Source organism: Arabidopsis thaliana (genome assembly GCF_000001735.4).
Source record: "Arabidopsis thaliana chromosome 1 sequence".
NCBI classification, from domain to species: domain Eukaryota; kingdom Viridiplantae; phylum Streptophyta; class Magnoliopsida; order Brassicales; family Brassicaceae; genus Arabidopsis; species Arabidopsis thaliana.
This window is the reverse complement of record NC_003070.9, coordinates 9,893,637-9,907,955: the sequence shown is the minus strand read 5'-3', so window position 1 is coordinate 9,907,955 and position 14,319 is coordinate 9,893,637. Positions and strand designations below refer to the sequence as shown.

General features: G+C 30.0%; 3 protein-coding genes across 3 annotated transcripts; all 3 read left to right on the top strand.

Moving 5' to 3' along the window:
• Positions 1–230: 230 nt before the first annotated feature.
• On the top strand, positions 231–1,074 carry AT1G28306 (Plant self-incompatibility protein S1 family). The gene has a single exon (NM_001123898.2). It carries the CDS (start codon positions 341–343, stop codon positions 752–754), a length of 414 nt encoding a protein of 137 aa, NP_001117370.1. The 5' UTR covers positions 231–340; the 3' UTR covers positions 755–1,074.
• Positions 1,075–2,439: 1,365 nt separating this feature from the next.
• AT1G28305 (Plant self-incompatibility protein S1 family) lies at positions 2,440–3,246 on the top strand. Its single transcript, NM_001084148.3, has one exon. It carries the CDS (start codon positions 2,517–2,519, stop codon positions 2,928–2,930), a length of 414 nt encoding a protein of 137 aa, NP_001077617.1. The 5' UTR covers positions 2,440–2,516; the 3' UTR covers positions 2,931–3,246.
• Positions 3,247–8,079: 4,833 nt separating this feature from the next.
• LEC2 (AP2/B3-like transcriptional factor family protein) lies at positions 8,080–11,089 on the top strand. The gene is made up of 6 exons (NM_102595.2): positions 8,080–8,612; positions 8,770–8,844; positions 9,739–9,839; positions 10,024–10,070; positions 10,180–10,253; positions 10,603–11,089. The coding sequence occupies exons 1-6, from the start codon at positions 8,118–8,120 to the stop codon at positions 10,900–10,902; spliced, it is 1,092 nt and encodes a 363-aa protein (NP_564304.1). The 5' UTR covers positions 8,080–8,117; the 3' UTR covers positions 10,903–11,089.
• Positions 11,090–14,319: the final 3,230 nt, after the last annotated feature.

Here is a 14,319-nt window from a genome sequence, read left to right as displayed (position 1 = left end):
GTAATCTAATATCATTACACTATTAGTAATCAAATGTCTAATGATTTTATGTCGGAATATCATTAAAAAGTTGGTTTGCCACTTATCAGATGTTTATGGCCGGATGACCACATAAATTCCTATGGTCTCGACTTTTTGGTGAAAAAAAGACAACTTTAGATTAGCCAATAAACCAAAACACTGATTTGCTACCTTAATTATTAATAGAAATTTTCTAAAAGTTTGGAGACAAGAAAATGTAATCCAAAAATAGCAATTTATGTATACAAATAATATATTAAGTACAAAAGCAATATAACAGAAGGAAATTAAAATCTAAACATCTGAAGTTGAGAAAAAAATGAAATATCTCCTAGTGATTCTATTTGTTTATGGCCTATGCATAATTGTTGTAAATGGTAGCAGAACAACAAACAAGATCAATATCTGGAACGATCTCGATCCCAATCACAAGCACACAACCCTCTTTGTGCATTGTAAATCTAAAACGATCGACAAAGGAAGACAAGAACTTCCGTGGGGAAAACTATATCAATTTCCTGTTAAGGAAACATGGTTGAGGAATACACTTTTTTGGTGTACTTTAAGACATGGGCCTGGTTATACGATTGGCCAACAATTTGATGCGTATAAATATACGGGTGTGCCTCAAGGAAGCGATTATGATTGGATAGCTAGAGAAGATGGAATATATTTTAGGGTAAATCGAGGTACGATCCGTAAAGTGCATAACTGGAAGCCAATGCCACCGTAAGAATTGTTATCTTGGTATAGATCTTGAAGAATATATATTCTACACCGTCACAACTTCATTATGAAATAAATTCCGTGAAGTCCAAGTTGTGAACGGGAAAAAATTCTTTAGATCTCTGATATTATTGTTGTTTAAGTAATATTTTTATTTTCTTTCATTTCTTTACTTTTTGTATATATATTCACTGCAAAAGATGTAATGCATCGTGAATATAGAATAAGTCAATAGCTATGTAACATTTCTGTTATTATATTCAAAAAATACTTTTGATATTGAAATGAAGATAATGCTATATATCTTCTAAGATTTCTTAGAATGCAAATCAATTCTTCTACAATATATATTGTATGTTGTTTGATGCTCAGAGAATGCAAAATATTGATAACTAATGTAGACAAAGTTGTCAAAATTAACGTAGTTTATATAGAATTCTAACTCAAAACTAATAAACACTTGACCAATAAACCATTATATATTACTTTACAATCATTTTTAATACAAAGATGGTAACATTCATGAATTTCCATGTGTTCTGAAATATTATACTCTGTACACATTCCTACTCTTGAGTCTTGAAAGTCTTGAAATTGCAGTGTTTATACCACAAATGACCTGAAATCAATTATAGATTACAAAGTCGTCGGAGAATTCATATATCAATGTTATGCAAAAAAATGGTAGTGATTCAATATTAAATGCTTGAAAGGTGGTCTTTGGCTTCATTTTCCCACCCATTGCATATCTTGTGTAGCCAGTTAAACACAAGACAAATATACAAGTTAGATTAGAATTCTCAAAATTGTAGAGTTGAAGCTTAAGGTTGTTCTCTGGATTTGGTAAAAGCCAGGAAAGAAGCAATGAGCTTGTCGCCAAAACCTGTTGCATAAAGTACATTAAAAAGGATCTCAAAAAGACTACAATACTAAAGGTACGCCAATAAAAAACAGTAGCAAAGTTGCTCCCATAGTCTTTTTTGGCTGAACTGGAAAACCAAATCCTTTGAACACACATGCGAATCAAAAACTTATGGTAAGAGTTATGTGAGACAACTGTAACCCTAAATTACCAAGCATCGTGTAAGATATCCTAAATTTCTCACCCCATAACAAAAGCTAGATACACTGAAATTGATTTTTAGATCAAACCTTTTCCACTTCTGACCTTGAATCCAATTAGAAATTGATTTCAAATTAATTGAAACTCCATAGCGATGAACACCTAAGATGAAGAAGCTCATGAAGTTTCGATAGTAGAAATAATGATTTTTCAAAAAGTATCTGCACGTAAATATAAATATAAAGTTTAAGTTTTTTACTACTCGAAATGTGTTTAGATACAACAAGATATTTTAGATAACATAATGTAATTATGAGATATAAAAAACCCGATTTTGAATTCTCAAATTTGCAATAGTATTGGCAATAGTTTTTATCGTGAGTAGAAAAAAAAATAAAGCAAAACATAAAAAATAAAACTTATGCCACATGTCAAAAGGAAAATACTGCAGTTTTTGGTAAAATATATGGACGATACACAGTTTTGGATTAGCCAAAATTCCAATACACTGATTTGCTACCTTCATTATTAATAGAAATTTCCTATAAGTCTGGAGACAAGAAAATGTAAATCTAAAAATAGCAATTTATAGATTTATATATATAATATAACAAGCACAAAAGCAATTTAATTAGCAGAAGAAAATTATTAGTTCAAAATAACAAAAACAGAAGAAAATTAAAATCTAAACACCTGAAAAAAAAAAATGAAATATCTGTCAGTGTTTCTATTTTTTTATGGCCTATGCATAATTGGTAATGTATATGGACGAGCAAACAAGCTCCATATCTGGAACGATCTTGATCCCAATCAGAAGCACTCAGACCTCTTTGTGCAGTGTAAATCTGGAAAGGCCGACATGGGAAAACATTATGTCAAGTATGGAAAAATATATCAATTTGATATTAGGGATAATTTTTGGAAGACGACACTTTTTTGGTGTACCTTTAGACATGGGCCTGATTATAGGACTGGCCAACAATTTGATGTGTATGAATATAAACCGGGTGTGGCTCAAGGAGGCACATATGAATGGACAGCTAGAGAAGATGGAATATATTTTAGGTTAAATCAAGGTACGATCCATAAAGTTCATAATTGGAAGCCAATGCCACCGTAAGAATTGTTATCTTGGTATTGATCTTGAAGAATATATATTCATCTAGGTCGTTAAAACTTGATTATGAAATAAATTCCGTGAAGTCCAAGATGTGAACGGAAAAATATATATTCTTTAGATCTTTGATATTATTGTTGTCTAAGTATATTTCATATTCTTTCATTTCTTTTCTTTTTGTATATATATCTATTCACTGCAAAAGATATATGTAAATGCATCGTGAATTTATAATAAGTTAATAACTATGTAAAATTTCTATTGTTATATCCAGAAAATATTTTTGATATTTAAATGAAGATATATCTTCTAAGATTTCTTAGAATGCAAATCAATGCTTCTACAATATATATTGTATGTTGTTTAATGCTCTGAGAATGCAAAATATTGATAACTAATGTAGCTAAACTTGTCAAATTAATGTAGGTCATATAGAATTTTAACTCAAACTAATAAACACTTGTTAGATAAACAATAAACCATTATATATTACATTATAATTATTATTATTAATTTTTGAATGAAATGTTAAATCTACTACTAATAAAAGAAGCTAAGACTTGTAAAGCTAGCCACATTAGCAAACTAAAAATCATCTAACAAGAATCCCACATCAGCAACCTCTTACGCCGAAGAAATTATGGGCCTGTTCAAATCATTTAATTTCATTGTACTGAGAGTCTTATTGACTGCTTAGAGGTACTCTTTAGTTTTTATTTGATGTCTGATCTCATTAAGAGAATTGATATCACTTAGCAATTTAGTGATCCTTTTTTTTGTTATTCTGAGTATTATACGCAGACATTTGCCACTGCATTTTGTTTGGGAGTGTTAAGCAAACACTGTACTACGTGGTTGTGGTTTCATTTATTGCCATATTCTTTTTTGAATCATAATGATGATGATGGTGATTTTCTATTTTGTTGCATAGGTGGGATTGGAAAAGCTTATCATGATGGGGTTGAGGGTTTAAAAAGCTTATCATGATGGTGTTGAATTCTTCTCTTTTCACTCTGTTTCAGGTTGGATCATCTTCATCTTCTCCATCAAACTCTAAGTCTGTTCCCTCTCTTCTCTCAAGTTCTCTGTTTTCGTTCTCTTCTTTACCCTCTGTTTTGTTTCTTTTGATTTAGAGTGAAAGCAAGCTAACGTATTAACAACTTAGAGAGATGACAATTAAAACTACAGATTTTTCTTCACATAGTTATATTTAGACTACTCACTATATTTTTGTTTTCTGAGCTTCTTTGCCTACAGTTCACAAATTTTTTTCCCAACCTTCCTATGTTTCTGTTTGATCAATTCCTTGACCAATATCTCTCTTTTGCAGGCAACTAATTGGAGAAACCTGTGCATAGTTTCTATCTTCTAGCTCCCTCTTGGTGATTTTCGCCTTATCACATAAAGGTTGGTTTCTTACTTCTTCCTTGCTTTGGTCAGTTGCTTCTTTTCCCATGATCATTGATTTAAACTTTTCGCTTGGGCAGGTTTTTTAACACTATCGAGTTCAACATGTTATCTATAACGTTGAATTAGAAAGAAAGTTCTGAATTTCGTAATTGGAGTGGTGGAGGAGGAGCGATGGAGATGGAACTCATACAATCGCACTTGATCAAAAGGCTTGATTACAGTCTTCAATAATATGGTTGCTCTGAAATCTCAACAGTGATAATACATATAATGATGTTGGTATCAAATCACATTGTTATATATGTCTTTCAGGCTTCTAAAATGAAGGACAAGAAAAATTATTTCCTATACTGGCCACCACCAGGTTGTTGCTAAACGTTGTTATAGTCAATTTGATTCAAAATACTGTCACTTTTGATCTATGTATATCTTTACAAAAATCTAATTAGTGTTTTATCGCATCTGCTTCATTTGTAGTCCTTAATTCATTGATGTCCAAAGCTTATTTGAAAAATATATAATTTTATTGTCGAACCTCATCTAAAGATTTGAGCTTCAATAACAAAATATATATATATATATATATATATATATATATATCTTTGAGTTCATGATTTTTTTACATAGAAGACTATATAGTTGGTGATATGTACTCTTACAACATTTTGTTAAGAATTCTCCAAAAACTTATATGTCATCTTACGAAAATTGTTAAACATCAAACAGTAACATTTGTAAAAAGCTAATTACAACAACATTTATTAACAGTTAAAATATAAATCTCTTAGGTAGCCCGGATTAAAACTCTTAATTCAATTGTTACATATATATTCGGGAGTAGTCCAAATTTTCTTCTAATCTAATATAATAAAGTAATGCTATTCTTAGGAACAAGTTTTGAGAAACTGACATGTAGATATAGAACTCTAAATATATTATCCTAAGAAGCTATGGATTTACTAATTTCATCCTATCCCTATGTGAATCCCTAAACTCAACGAGAGCATTACTAAGACATGATCATAGAAGCATATATCATATTTGAATAAAATTACATAAATAATTCAAAAGATTATAGAGTTTAGAAAGTATTATTTTCTTTATAAGGTTTTGAAATCTCTAAAGAATTCTTGAAAAATAGAAAACAAAAAGTAAAAGCTTGATAATTCTAACTATTGACCCAAAATATATTAATAGGTTCTCAAAAACATTTAGGAACAAATAATGCAAATACAAAAATCTTATGGGACAATTATGTAATCTTCTAATTTTTAAACTGGGAAGACTTTTGTTGGGATGCGAACGGTGTCTATCGACATGTCGATCGACATTGATTACTTGATCTGACACCAAATTCGTTTTTTCAGCCTTTATTTTTCTGTTTGGTTCCAAAATACTTAACGAACTCCAAATATATTCGCATAAATAACCGAAAAGATTTTTAAAATAACATAGTAACTCTAAAAACAATATCTATATCATAAATAATAACGGAAAATAATCCATGATATATCAATTATAACTCAACCAAAGCCAACGAACAAAAAACATGAAGCAAAGCTACATATACTACTAATGATAAGTCTAAATCGTCTTCGACATATCTAACAAAACCAAAATATATATACTTGGAAACAACTTCTTCACCCGGACACAAATTTCTCAAAGCAAGTGTCAAAAACTCTACGATAATAACAAACAGAGTATATGTAGCTATGCAATCCAAGGAGCTTTCCTCTTATCTAAAAGTGTCACAATGGCGGACCGGTCGCAATCTTATGTAGCTCTACGCTACCCCTTTTGGCTACGGAAGGTGCTTGAAATTGATAAATACATTACATTGTTGTAATGATTTTCTGTAGTTTGATTGCTTTTGTTTCCTCTTTGTAATTGTGAACAAGTTGTTGTTAATATCATGAATCATTCAGACAGAAAAAAAAAAAAAAAAAAAACAGAGAAAAATCCCAAAAAATAAGAAAATATATATGACGCTACATCACTATATTTCCCCTACCTCCTTAGTCTCGCTAGGAGTTACGAGTCGTGCGCCTCTTCCAGTATTTGCCATAATTAACTGAGTGGGATCTTTTTGTCCATCAACCCATGCCTCTTCAATATTTTTTACTAATCCACCATTTCCTTCCATTGTTATTGATATATATGTTTCACCAAATATACCTATACAAAACTATATTTCAAACTTATAACGAACAAGAAAACGAGTTTTTCAAAATTTCAGAGTTTATGGCCGAGAATAAACATGAGCTCGGCGGCCGCGGTTTAGAACAAAATTTGTGTCCATCTCCTCGCCAAATGTAAGTTTCTGATAGAGCATAACATTGGGTTGGGACGAAAAAGGAAACCAATAAGATGATAGAAATTGCTGGGTAATTGGAGGTGTTCTTAGGGCACGAGTTGAACATGTTACCAAACCTAATTCATGGTTAGAAATTTGGTGACAGTCAAGCTTATATTATCTTTGATAACTATGTTTCTAGTTGTTTCATTATTAGTATAGAAAAAACTTTGTTTTGTAGAGTGTTCTATGGGTTATGATTTCGAAAAGAAAAAAAATTGTGAGACACTTAATAAAATTATTTCGACAAAAAAAGTAGCTTGTATAAAAAAATCAGATTTTAATTTATGTAAGAACAAATTCCAATATCCAATAGTTAAAAATAATTATTTGTTCCGATTAATCGAGTTTTGCAAAATATGCACAAAATCTATCATCGTACCATTTCTAAGACTATATATTTGGTTATATATTTTATGCCGTGTGTTCTGATTCCAATAAATTTTAGCGCATAGTAAATTTTCTAAAAAGCAAAATTTTCTCAAAAGTGTACTAATGACAATTAATTGAGTTTCTACAAAATAAGAATAACTATTGACTCGATTTTCACAAAACTAGTATGCTAAATATCACATTACTTTTAAAATTAAATGGAATTATCTTTTTCAATATTGGATACGAATAATTTTTACACTAAAGTTATTTTAATAAAATAACCGTTTATTCAAAATATGTAAAGACGACAAAAATATATATTAAATGGAAAAACGACTAACTTAGTTTTTGCAAAATTAAATGGATTTGTCCTTTTCAATGTTTGAATACAAAAAAAAATCTATAATAAGTTTATTATATTAAAATAACCCGTTTTTTCAGAATACGCAAAAACGACAAAAAAATATTAATTACAAAGAAATTTAGTTTATACAAAAATATGAATGGCTATTAATGGTGTTTACTCTAAATTTAATTATTATGCATTTATGCTAAATCTTTCTAAAGGTACAAAGATTCGTTTTTTCAATGTTTGAACTGCATATTAAGGTATAGATTTGGACCTTAACAGAGTTAATATATAAGGAAGAGAGCCAAGGAACTCCAAAATAAAATAAAGAGCCTTCTCTCTCTCTCTCTGAGAAAAAACACATATAGCCAATGACCTTCTCGTGGTCTTCTGTGCCATAAAAGCCATTATATACATTCAAACACAATCTGGCGCCACATATACACATGTACTAGTGTATGTATATGTCCTAACCTCTGTATTCATATCTCTCTCCTTGTCTGAGTGGTGCGATGGGTATCCCCATAAGCTGCAAACATTGAACCATCTGCAACATTTTGACTCGTTTTCTTTTGTGTTTTTCCAACATCTGTCTCTTCTTCACTCGCTCTCTCCTAATCAATCTCCCCAACGACCTCTCTTTTTTTTTGTTTCTTCACTCAGATCTCTCTCCCTCTCTCTCTCTCTCTCTCCGGGAAAAATGGATAACTTCTTACCCTTTCCCTCTTCTAACGCAAACTCTGTCCAAGAACTCTCTATGGATCCTAACAACAATCGCTCGCACTTCACAACAGTCCCTACTTATGATCATCATCAGGCTCAGCCTCATCACTTCTTGCCTCCGTTTTCATACCCGGTGGAGCAGATGGCGGCGGTGATGAATCCTCAGCCGGTTTACTTATCGGAGTGTTATCCTCAGATCCCGGTTACGCAAACCGGAAGTGAATTCGGTTCTCTGGTTGGTAATCCTTGTTTGTGGCAAGAGAGAGGTGGTTTTCTTGATCCGCGTATGACGAAGATGGCAAGGATCAACAGGAAAAACGCCATGATGAGATCAAGAAACAACTCTAGCCCTAATTCTAGTCCAAGTGAGTTGGTTGATTCAAAGAGACAGCTGATGATGCTTAACTTGAAAAATAACGTGCAGATCTCCGACAAGAAAGATAGCTACCAACAGTCCACATTTGATAACAAGGTTTGGTTTTTATTCGTCCCAATTTTTGAATATGTACGATTTTCTTATTTATTTTTTGGTTTTCATGTTATTATATGAATATATACAATTTTGGGTGTATAAAACTTTATGATACAATTTTTAATTATTTTTATTTTGTTTTGGTTGTTGCTTGTAGAAGCTTAGGGTTTTGTGTGAGAAGGAATTGAAGAACAGCGATGTTGGGTCACTCGGGAGGATAGTTCTACCAAAGGTATGTGAATTCTTAAAATTCTTTTTAATTTCTCGAACCAATACTTGGTAAAAAATTCTGTTTGTTTTCATGATTTTTCTTCTTTTTCTGTTATTGTATAATGATAAATGAAATGCATTGATGAAAATGATAATCATCAATCACGTACGTCATTGAAAATTTAAAACACAATCCCATAAAAAAATTCTTAGAAGAATAAAGTTATTTTATGAGGATTAGACTTCCGTCATTTTATACAAGAGATTTGTGGAACACAAGCACAAAAATCGTTGCGGCCACATATTATCTCATTATTCAATTTCACTGAGTTTTTCTTGCACATTTCATTTTACTTTCAAATTTTACATAATATGTTTATCTAACTGTTTTCTGTTTAACCAATAAAAAGTTTTAAGTCTTTAAAATAAGTATCCACACGAAAACAAGATGAATAAGAAACATGAGAAGAAAATGTGGACTGAAGTAAAGTTAGTTTAATCAAATTTTGTTTGGTTTCTGTACGAACTTTTATGTTTTTGATTTTTTATTTATTTAGCAAGTAGTATATGAATTAATTTAATTTTTTATAGTTTTAAACTTGATTTTTTTAAAGATAGCTTATAATTATTGAATATATGGAATGCTACTTCTTCCTTCAATGTTGTTATTTGTATTTGTTAAATTTGAAATTGGGTTGAAGAAAATGAAAGGTCGTTTATATGCCTTTCCTAATTAATTGTCCATTGAATGGTTTACCACTTTACCTCGAAAAAGTGAATAAATAAAAATCATTAGGGAAAAAGATTCTACATATCTTGGGGTTTTATCAAACTTTTAATCAATTTTATTTTAATGATATCGTTCTTATTTTTCTTAGCAAGACACTAATACGTGAATCATGGCTTTGGAATGCAGAGAGATGCAGAAGCAAATCTTCCGAAGCTATCTGATAAAGAAGGAATCGTTGTACAGATGAGAGATGTTTTCTCTATGCAGTCTTGGTCTTTCAAATACAAGTAAATAATTCGCTTTCTAATCCATTTTTCATTTCCCAATTAACACAACTTTAATTTTATGCTCAACTGTTAGTCCCTTTTTGTGTTACCGGTTCTCATACTTAGTTTTAAATTTTGATTTTTTTTTTATCAATTGGGAACAGTATTATAATTAGAAGACTAAATGCTCGTATTAATGACATAGGTTTTGGTCCAATAACAAGAGCAGAATGTATGTCCTCGAGAACACAGGTAAATTAAGGAGCTCCAATATTATTTCAAAAGTACAAAATCTTATGTAAAACTACTTTTAAATAAATATGATTTACCTTTTCCTTTTTTTTTGTGGTGATAACTAAAGGAGAATTTGTGAAGCAAAATGGAGCTGAGATAGGAGACTTTTTAACAATATACGAGGACGAAAGCAAGAATCTCGTGAGCTCTCTATTTACTTCATTTCCCTATTTAATTTTGTAAAAAGACATGAAAAAGTTAAAAAAAAAATGATTAATTAGTAGTCCAAAATTGGAAATTTAAAAAGTGGTCTTTGAATTGAGTTTGTTAAGCATCCAGACAAAAGTTTTAAAACCTTTTTCTGTCAATGATAACTGTTCTTATATGGTAGGTATTAATAACTTGTGGGCCTAGGGGGAAGTAAATACTATGGAGAAAATTTTATAATAATTGAAATTTGGTTAATTTAGAGTTTATAATATGGTTTGATTTGGTTTGGTTAGGACTTATGACTTATGTGTCTGTGTGTGATCGCTTGTTCTTATTACAGTACTTCGCCATGAATGGAAATTCGGGAAAACAAAATGAAGGAAGAGAAAATGAGTCGAGGGAAAGGAACCACTACGAAGAGGCAATGCTTGATTACATACCAAGAGACGAAGAGGAAGCTTCCATTGCAATGCTCATCGGAAATCTAAACGATCACTATCCCATCCCTAACGATCTCATGGACCTCACCACTGACCTTCAGCACCATCAAGCCACGTCCTCATCAATGCCACCTGAGGATCACGCGTACGTGGGTTCATCCGATGATCAGGTGAGCTTTAACGACTTTGAGTGGTGGTGATATGGTGGTGGAAGTTCTCAAGTTCATAACCCCCTTTATGAAAATAGACCTTAAGATATACAAAAGAGATTAAAAGAAAAAAAAGTTAGTATATTTCATCATATCTCTCATTGAAGATGAGATTTATATCTATAATTGTTTAATAGTGTTTTTATTACTTTTCTATCAATATATTAAAGTTTTAATTAATAAAAACGATCATTTATCTTCAGTATAATTAGTTTTTAATTACAAACAAAATTATTCTGAGTTTTATCACCCAGAAGAGATTATCGACATCTTGTTAGCAAAAAACCATTAAAAACACATTAGCACAATTAGAGATATGGACTTTCGTCTTTCGGGATTTCCCAAATAGTTGATATTCCGTTACAAATAATGGAACGACATAGGTGCTGGATTGGTTATAACGTTCATAGCTAACTTGTAAGAATTGTCGAAAACTTTTGAATTTGTTAAAAAAAAAAATGACAATTAAAGTGTTTATAATATGTTACTAGTGTGAAATTATATTGTATATACTGTATCAATTTTTATTTTTGTTTAAAAAAATCATCTTGCTTCTATTTAGAAATTAAAGATAACTTGGGAACAGTGCCTTGCCTTACACGCGATAAACAGTACTATCGCCTACAAGTTTTCTTTTCATTTGATTTTTGGTCGGCACCTACAAGTTTTTCTAAAAAGGATGATGCATAGTAGTCGCCGATGGGTAATACTAATAGCTTTTCTATCAGACAAAAAAACATATGATTTTTGTTTTCTTATTTGCTAATTAGAAAATCAAGATAAGTTATGAGGCCTTGATTCCCTAAACCCTAGCCCTCTAACGCTAGCCTAGATTCTAATCCAAGCCCAAAACTATTACTAGTATAACTCTGAGTATATCCGAGCTCTTATAACTATTGCCCATACTCTATTTATAGCTAGCCCAACAGAATTACTCAATACTCCAAACCCAATAGTCTAACCCTACCTGGGATACTACACTGATCAGTTAGCCCTGACAGAAACCAGTTGACAAAAATACCGAACCTTCATAGAACTGAAAATAATAGAGATAAAAGGTTCATGCAATACGTAGGTTTGATTTACAATCCGCTATTGTAATTAGTTTTCAATCGTTTTTGTGAAAATGAAACATGTAAGTTTATCAAATTCAACCTCTTATCAAAACCTATTTAATTTGAATAGATACTATGCTTTTTTTTTGGCAAAGGAATAGATACTATGCTTTAAATAACAAAATTCACTTTAAAATGAATCCACAACCACAAGATTAATCATTTTTGGAAAATGATATAAATTGAGTTGTGGAACCAAATTTCTTAGGAGTTAGTCTTTGATCTGACAATCTGATCGAAAGTTGATCCATATGAGTGTCAATATATCAGTAAACTTTGACACTAGAAATATCTGTATGGAGTCTTAGTACATTAACATGTTTCTAACTTTTAACCAAAAAAAAATCATGTTTCAAACTACAATCAAATTGTATTTGCATATAGGCACTTAAGAGTTAAGACATTAGACGTTTGATAACTTACAAAATTACAACGAATATTGTTTTAGGCTAACATTATTTCAGTGATCTTTTTGTTTACTGGATTTACGCTATTGATTTAAACATAACACGGTCGCACCTAAATACAAAATCCTGTATATTATCAATTTAAAATTAGATCTAGGAAATAAATGTAAGAATCCAAATTTTTTAATCTTGCTATTCTCCAGGATATGCTCCTGGCTTTGCTCCGAAGGATGATTGCAGAATTTCACGTGAATACATGAGCAGATGAGCTAGTTTCGCTTTTAGTAATAATAGTCAATAGATAAGGATTCTCCTCTCACTCTCTCAGGTATACTGAATTATGATTTTATCATCTACGCGACTACGCTTAAGTAAACTATAATAAACAAATAAAAAGCTAGTTGACTAAAAGTTATTTGGTAAGTTTGACATCAAGATCTTTTTTTGTTTTTTTTGAGCAAAAGTTGACATCAAGATCTAGGCACAATAAATCATAAAACAATTTTACAATTTAAGCTCTGACTGATAATATGAATAATGATATAATAGTGCTTTTAATGAGATTATGCAAAAAATTTGTCAAAAAAAAAAATCTACATAATTACAATAGAAAGCACAAAAAAACAAAATTTGCATTTTTACTTAAAATTACAAATAAATACATTATGCAAAAAATTGGATATAGAATTACTTATCCACATAATAAATTATTATTATTCTACGCATAATAAATATTAGAAATTATAAAAGAAAAATATATATTTTTTATACAAAAAATTATTTCATTAATAATATTTAAAAAATATTTTCGCAACTTTTTAATAAATTTTAGTAATCTTATATTTTTATTATCAAATATTATTTAAAAATTACTAAAATTAATTAAAACATGGTTTTGTTTATTAAGTATATATATATATATTAATATAATATTTTATTTTGCTGTTCTACAAAATATATTCAATCAATATATTTTAAAAGTAATTTCGTTTTCTTGTTATTCATTCTGTAAATTTTTATTATGCGAATATTTATCGTGTAACTTATACCACTATGTTATTATGCAATTTACAAATTGGAGCCTTAGCGTTAGATATGAATACAGCAAAACATTTTTACATTATTAAACAAAAATTCAGATTTTTTTTTTCTAAGATCTTTTTTAATCAGATTTTTTTTTACACATTTGAATAAAATACTATGACAATATATAAAAACACAAAAATGCAAGAATAATGAATTTGAAGTCAAAAATGAAAACTGAATTTTGCTAGAACTATTAAAATAATAGATATTGATTAATTAATATTTGTAATAAATATTATGCCCCCAATAATATTAAATTTATAGAAGTTTTTGCTGTAGATGTTCAGTTTTAAAATTTATAGTAGTCGGAGTGAGTGGATTTATTGACAGTAACATTTAAAAAAATCCTTTAAACAGTTATAAGTTATAACCCCATTTTAAAAATCATAGTTTCATTAAACTATAATGGATTCCACAGCTCCCAAGTTCTGAAATTCCTAAATAAAAAAACGTAGGAAGCGTGGAATTCAATTTGACATTAAATGTCATCATGTGATATATATGTCATGTGTGGACTATGAAACTTTTTATGAACGTTCAATATATTACATGTGTACATAGGTGTTCTGATAATCAAGTTGGTAAATAACGCATATATGAATATGAAAATTGGCAATTAAAAAACTTATACTTAGAAAAGTATATAGATATAAGCCAATAATACAATCAATCACTAATGAAATTTCAATCAATCACTAATGAACTACCATGTATTAACGACTTGGAACGAATTTTCAAAATGTAAAATTTTCTCTTCGCACAGCACAAACAAGTTATCTAATAAAGTACTGTATATCATT

Bases quoted from the DNA above. Each gene is read 5' to 3' on its own strand.
- AT1G28306 (NM_001123898.2), top strand. From the start codon at position 341: ATGAAATATCTCCTAGTGATTCTATTTGTTTATGGCCTATGCATAATT.
- AT1G28305 (NM_001084148.3), top strand. From the start codon at position 2,517: ATGAAATATCTGTCAGTGTTTCTATTTTTTTATGGCCTATGCATAATT.
- LEC2 (NM_102595.2), top strand. From the start codon at position 8,118: ATGGATAACTTCTTACCCTTTCCCTCTTCTAACGCAAACTCTGTCCAA. The intron at 8,845-9,738 runs GTATGTGAATTC...TTTGGAATGCAG, and splicing joins GGAGGATAGTTCTACCAAAG to AGAGATGCAGAAGCAAATCT. The intron at 10,254-10,602 runs GTGAGCTCTCTA...TTCTTATTACAG, and splicing joins AGGACGAAAGCAAGAATCTC to TACTTCGCCATGAATGGAAA.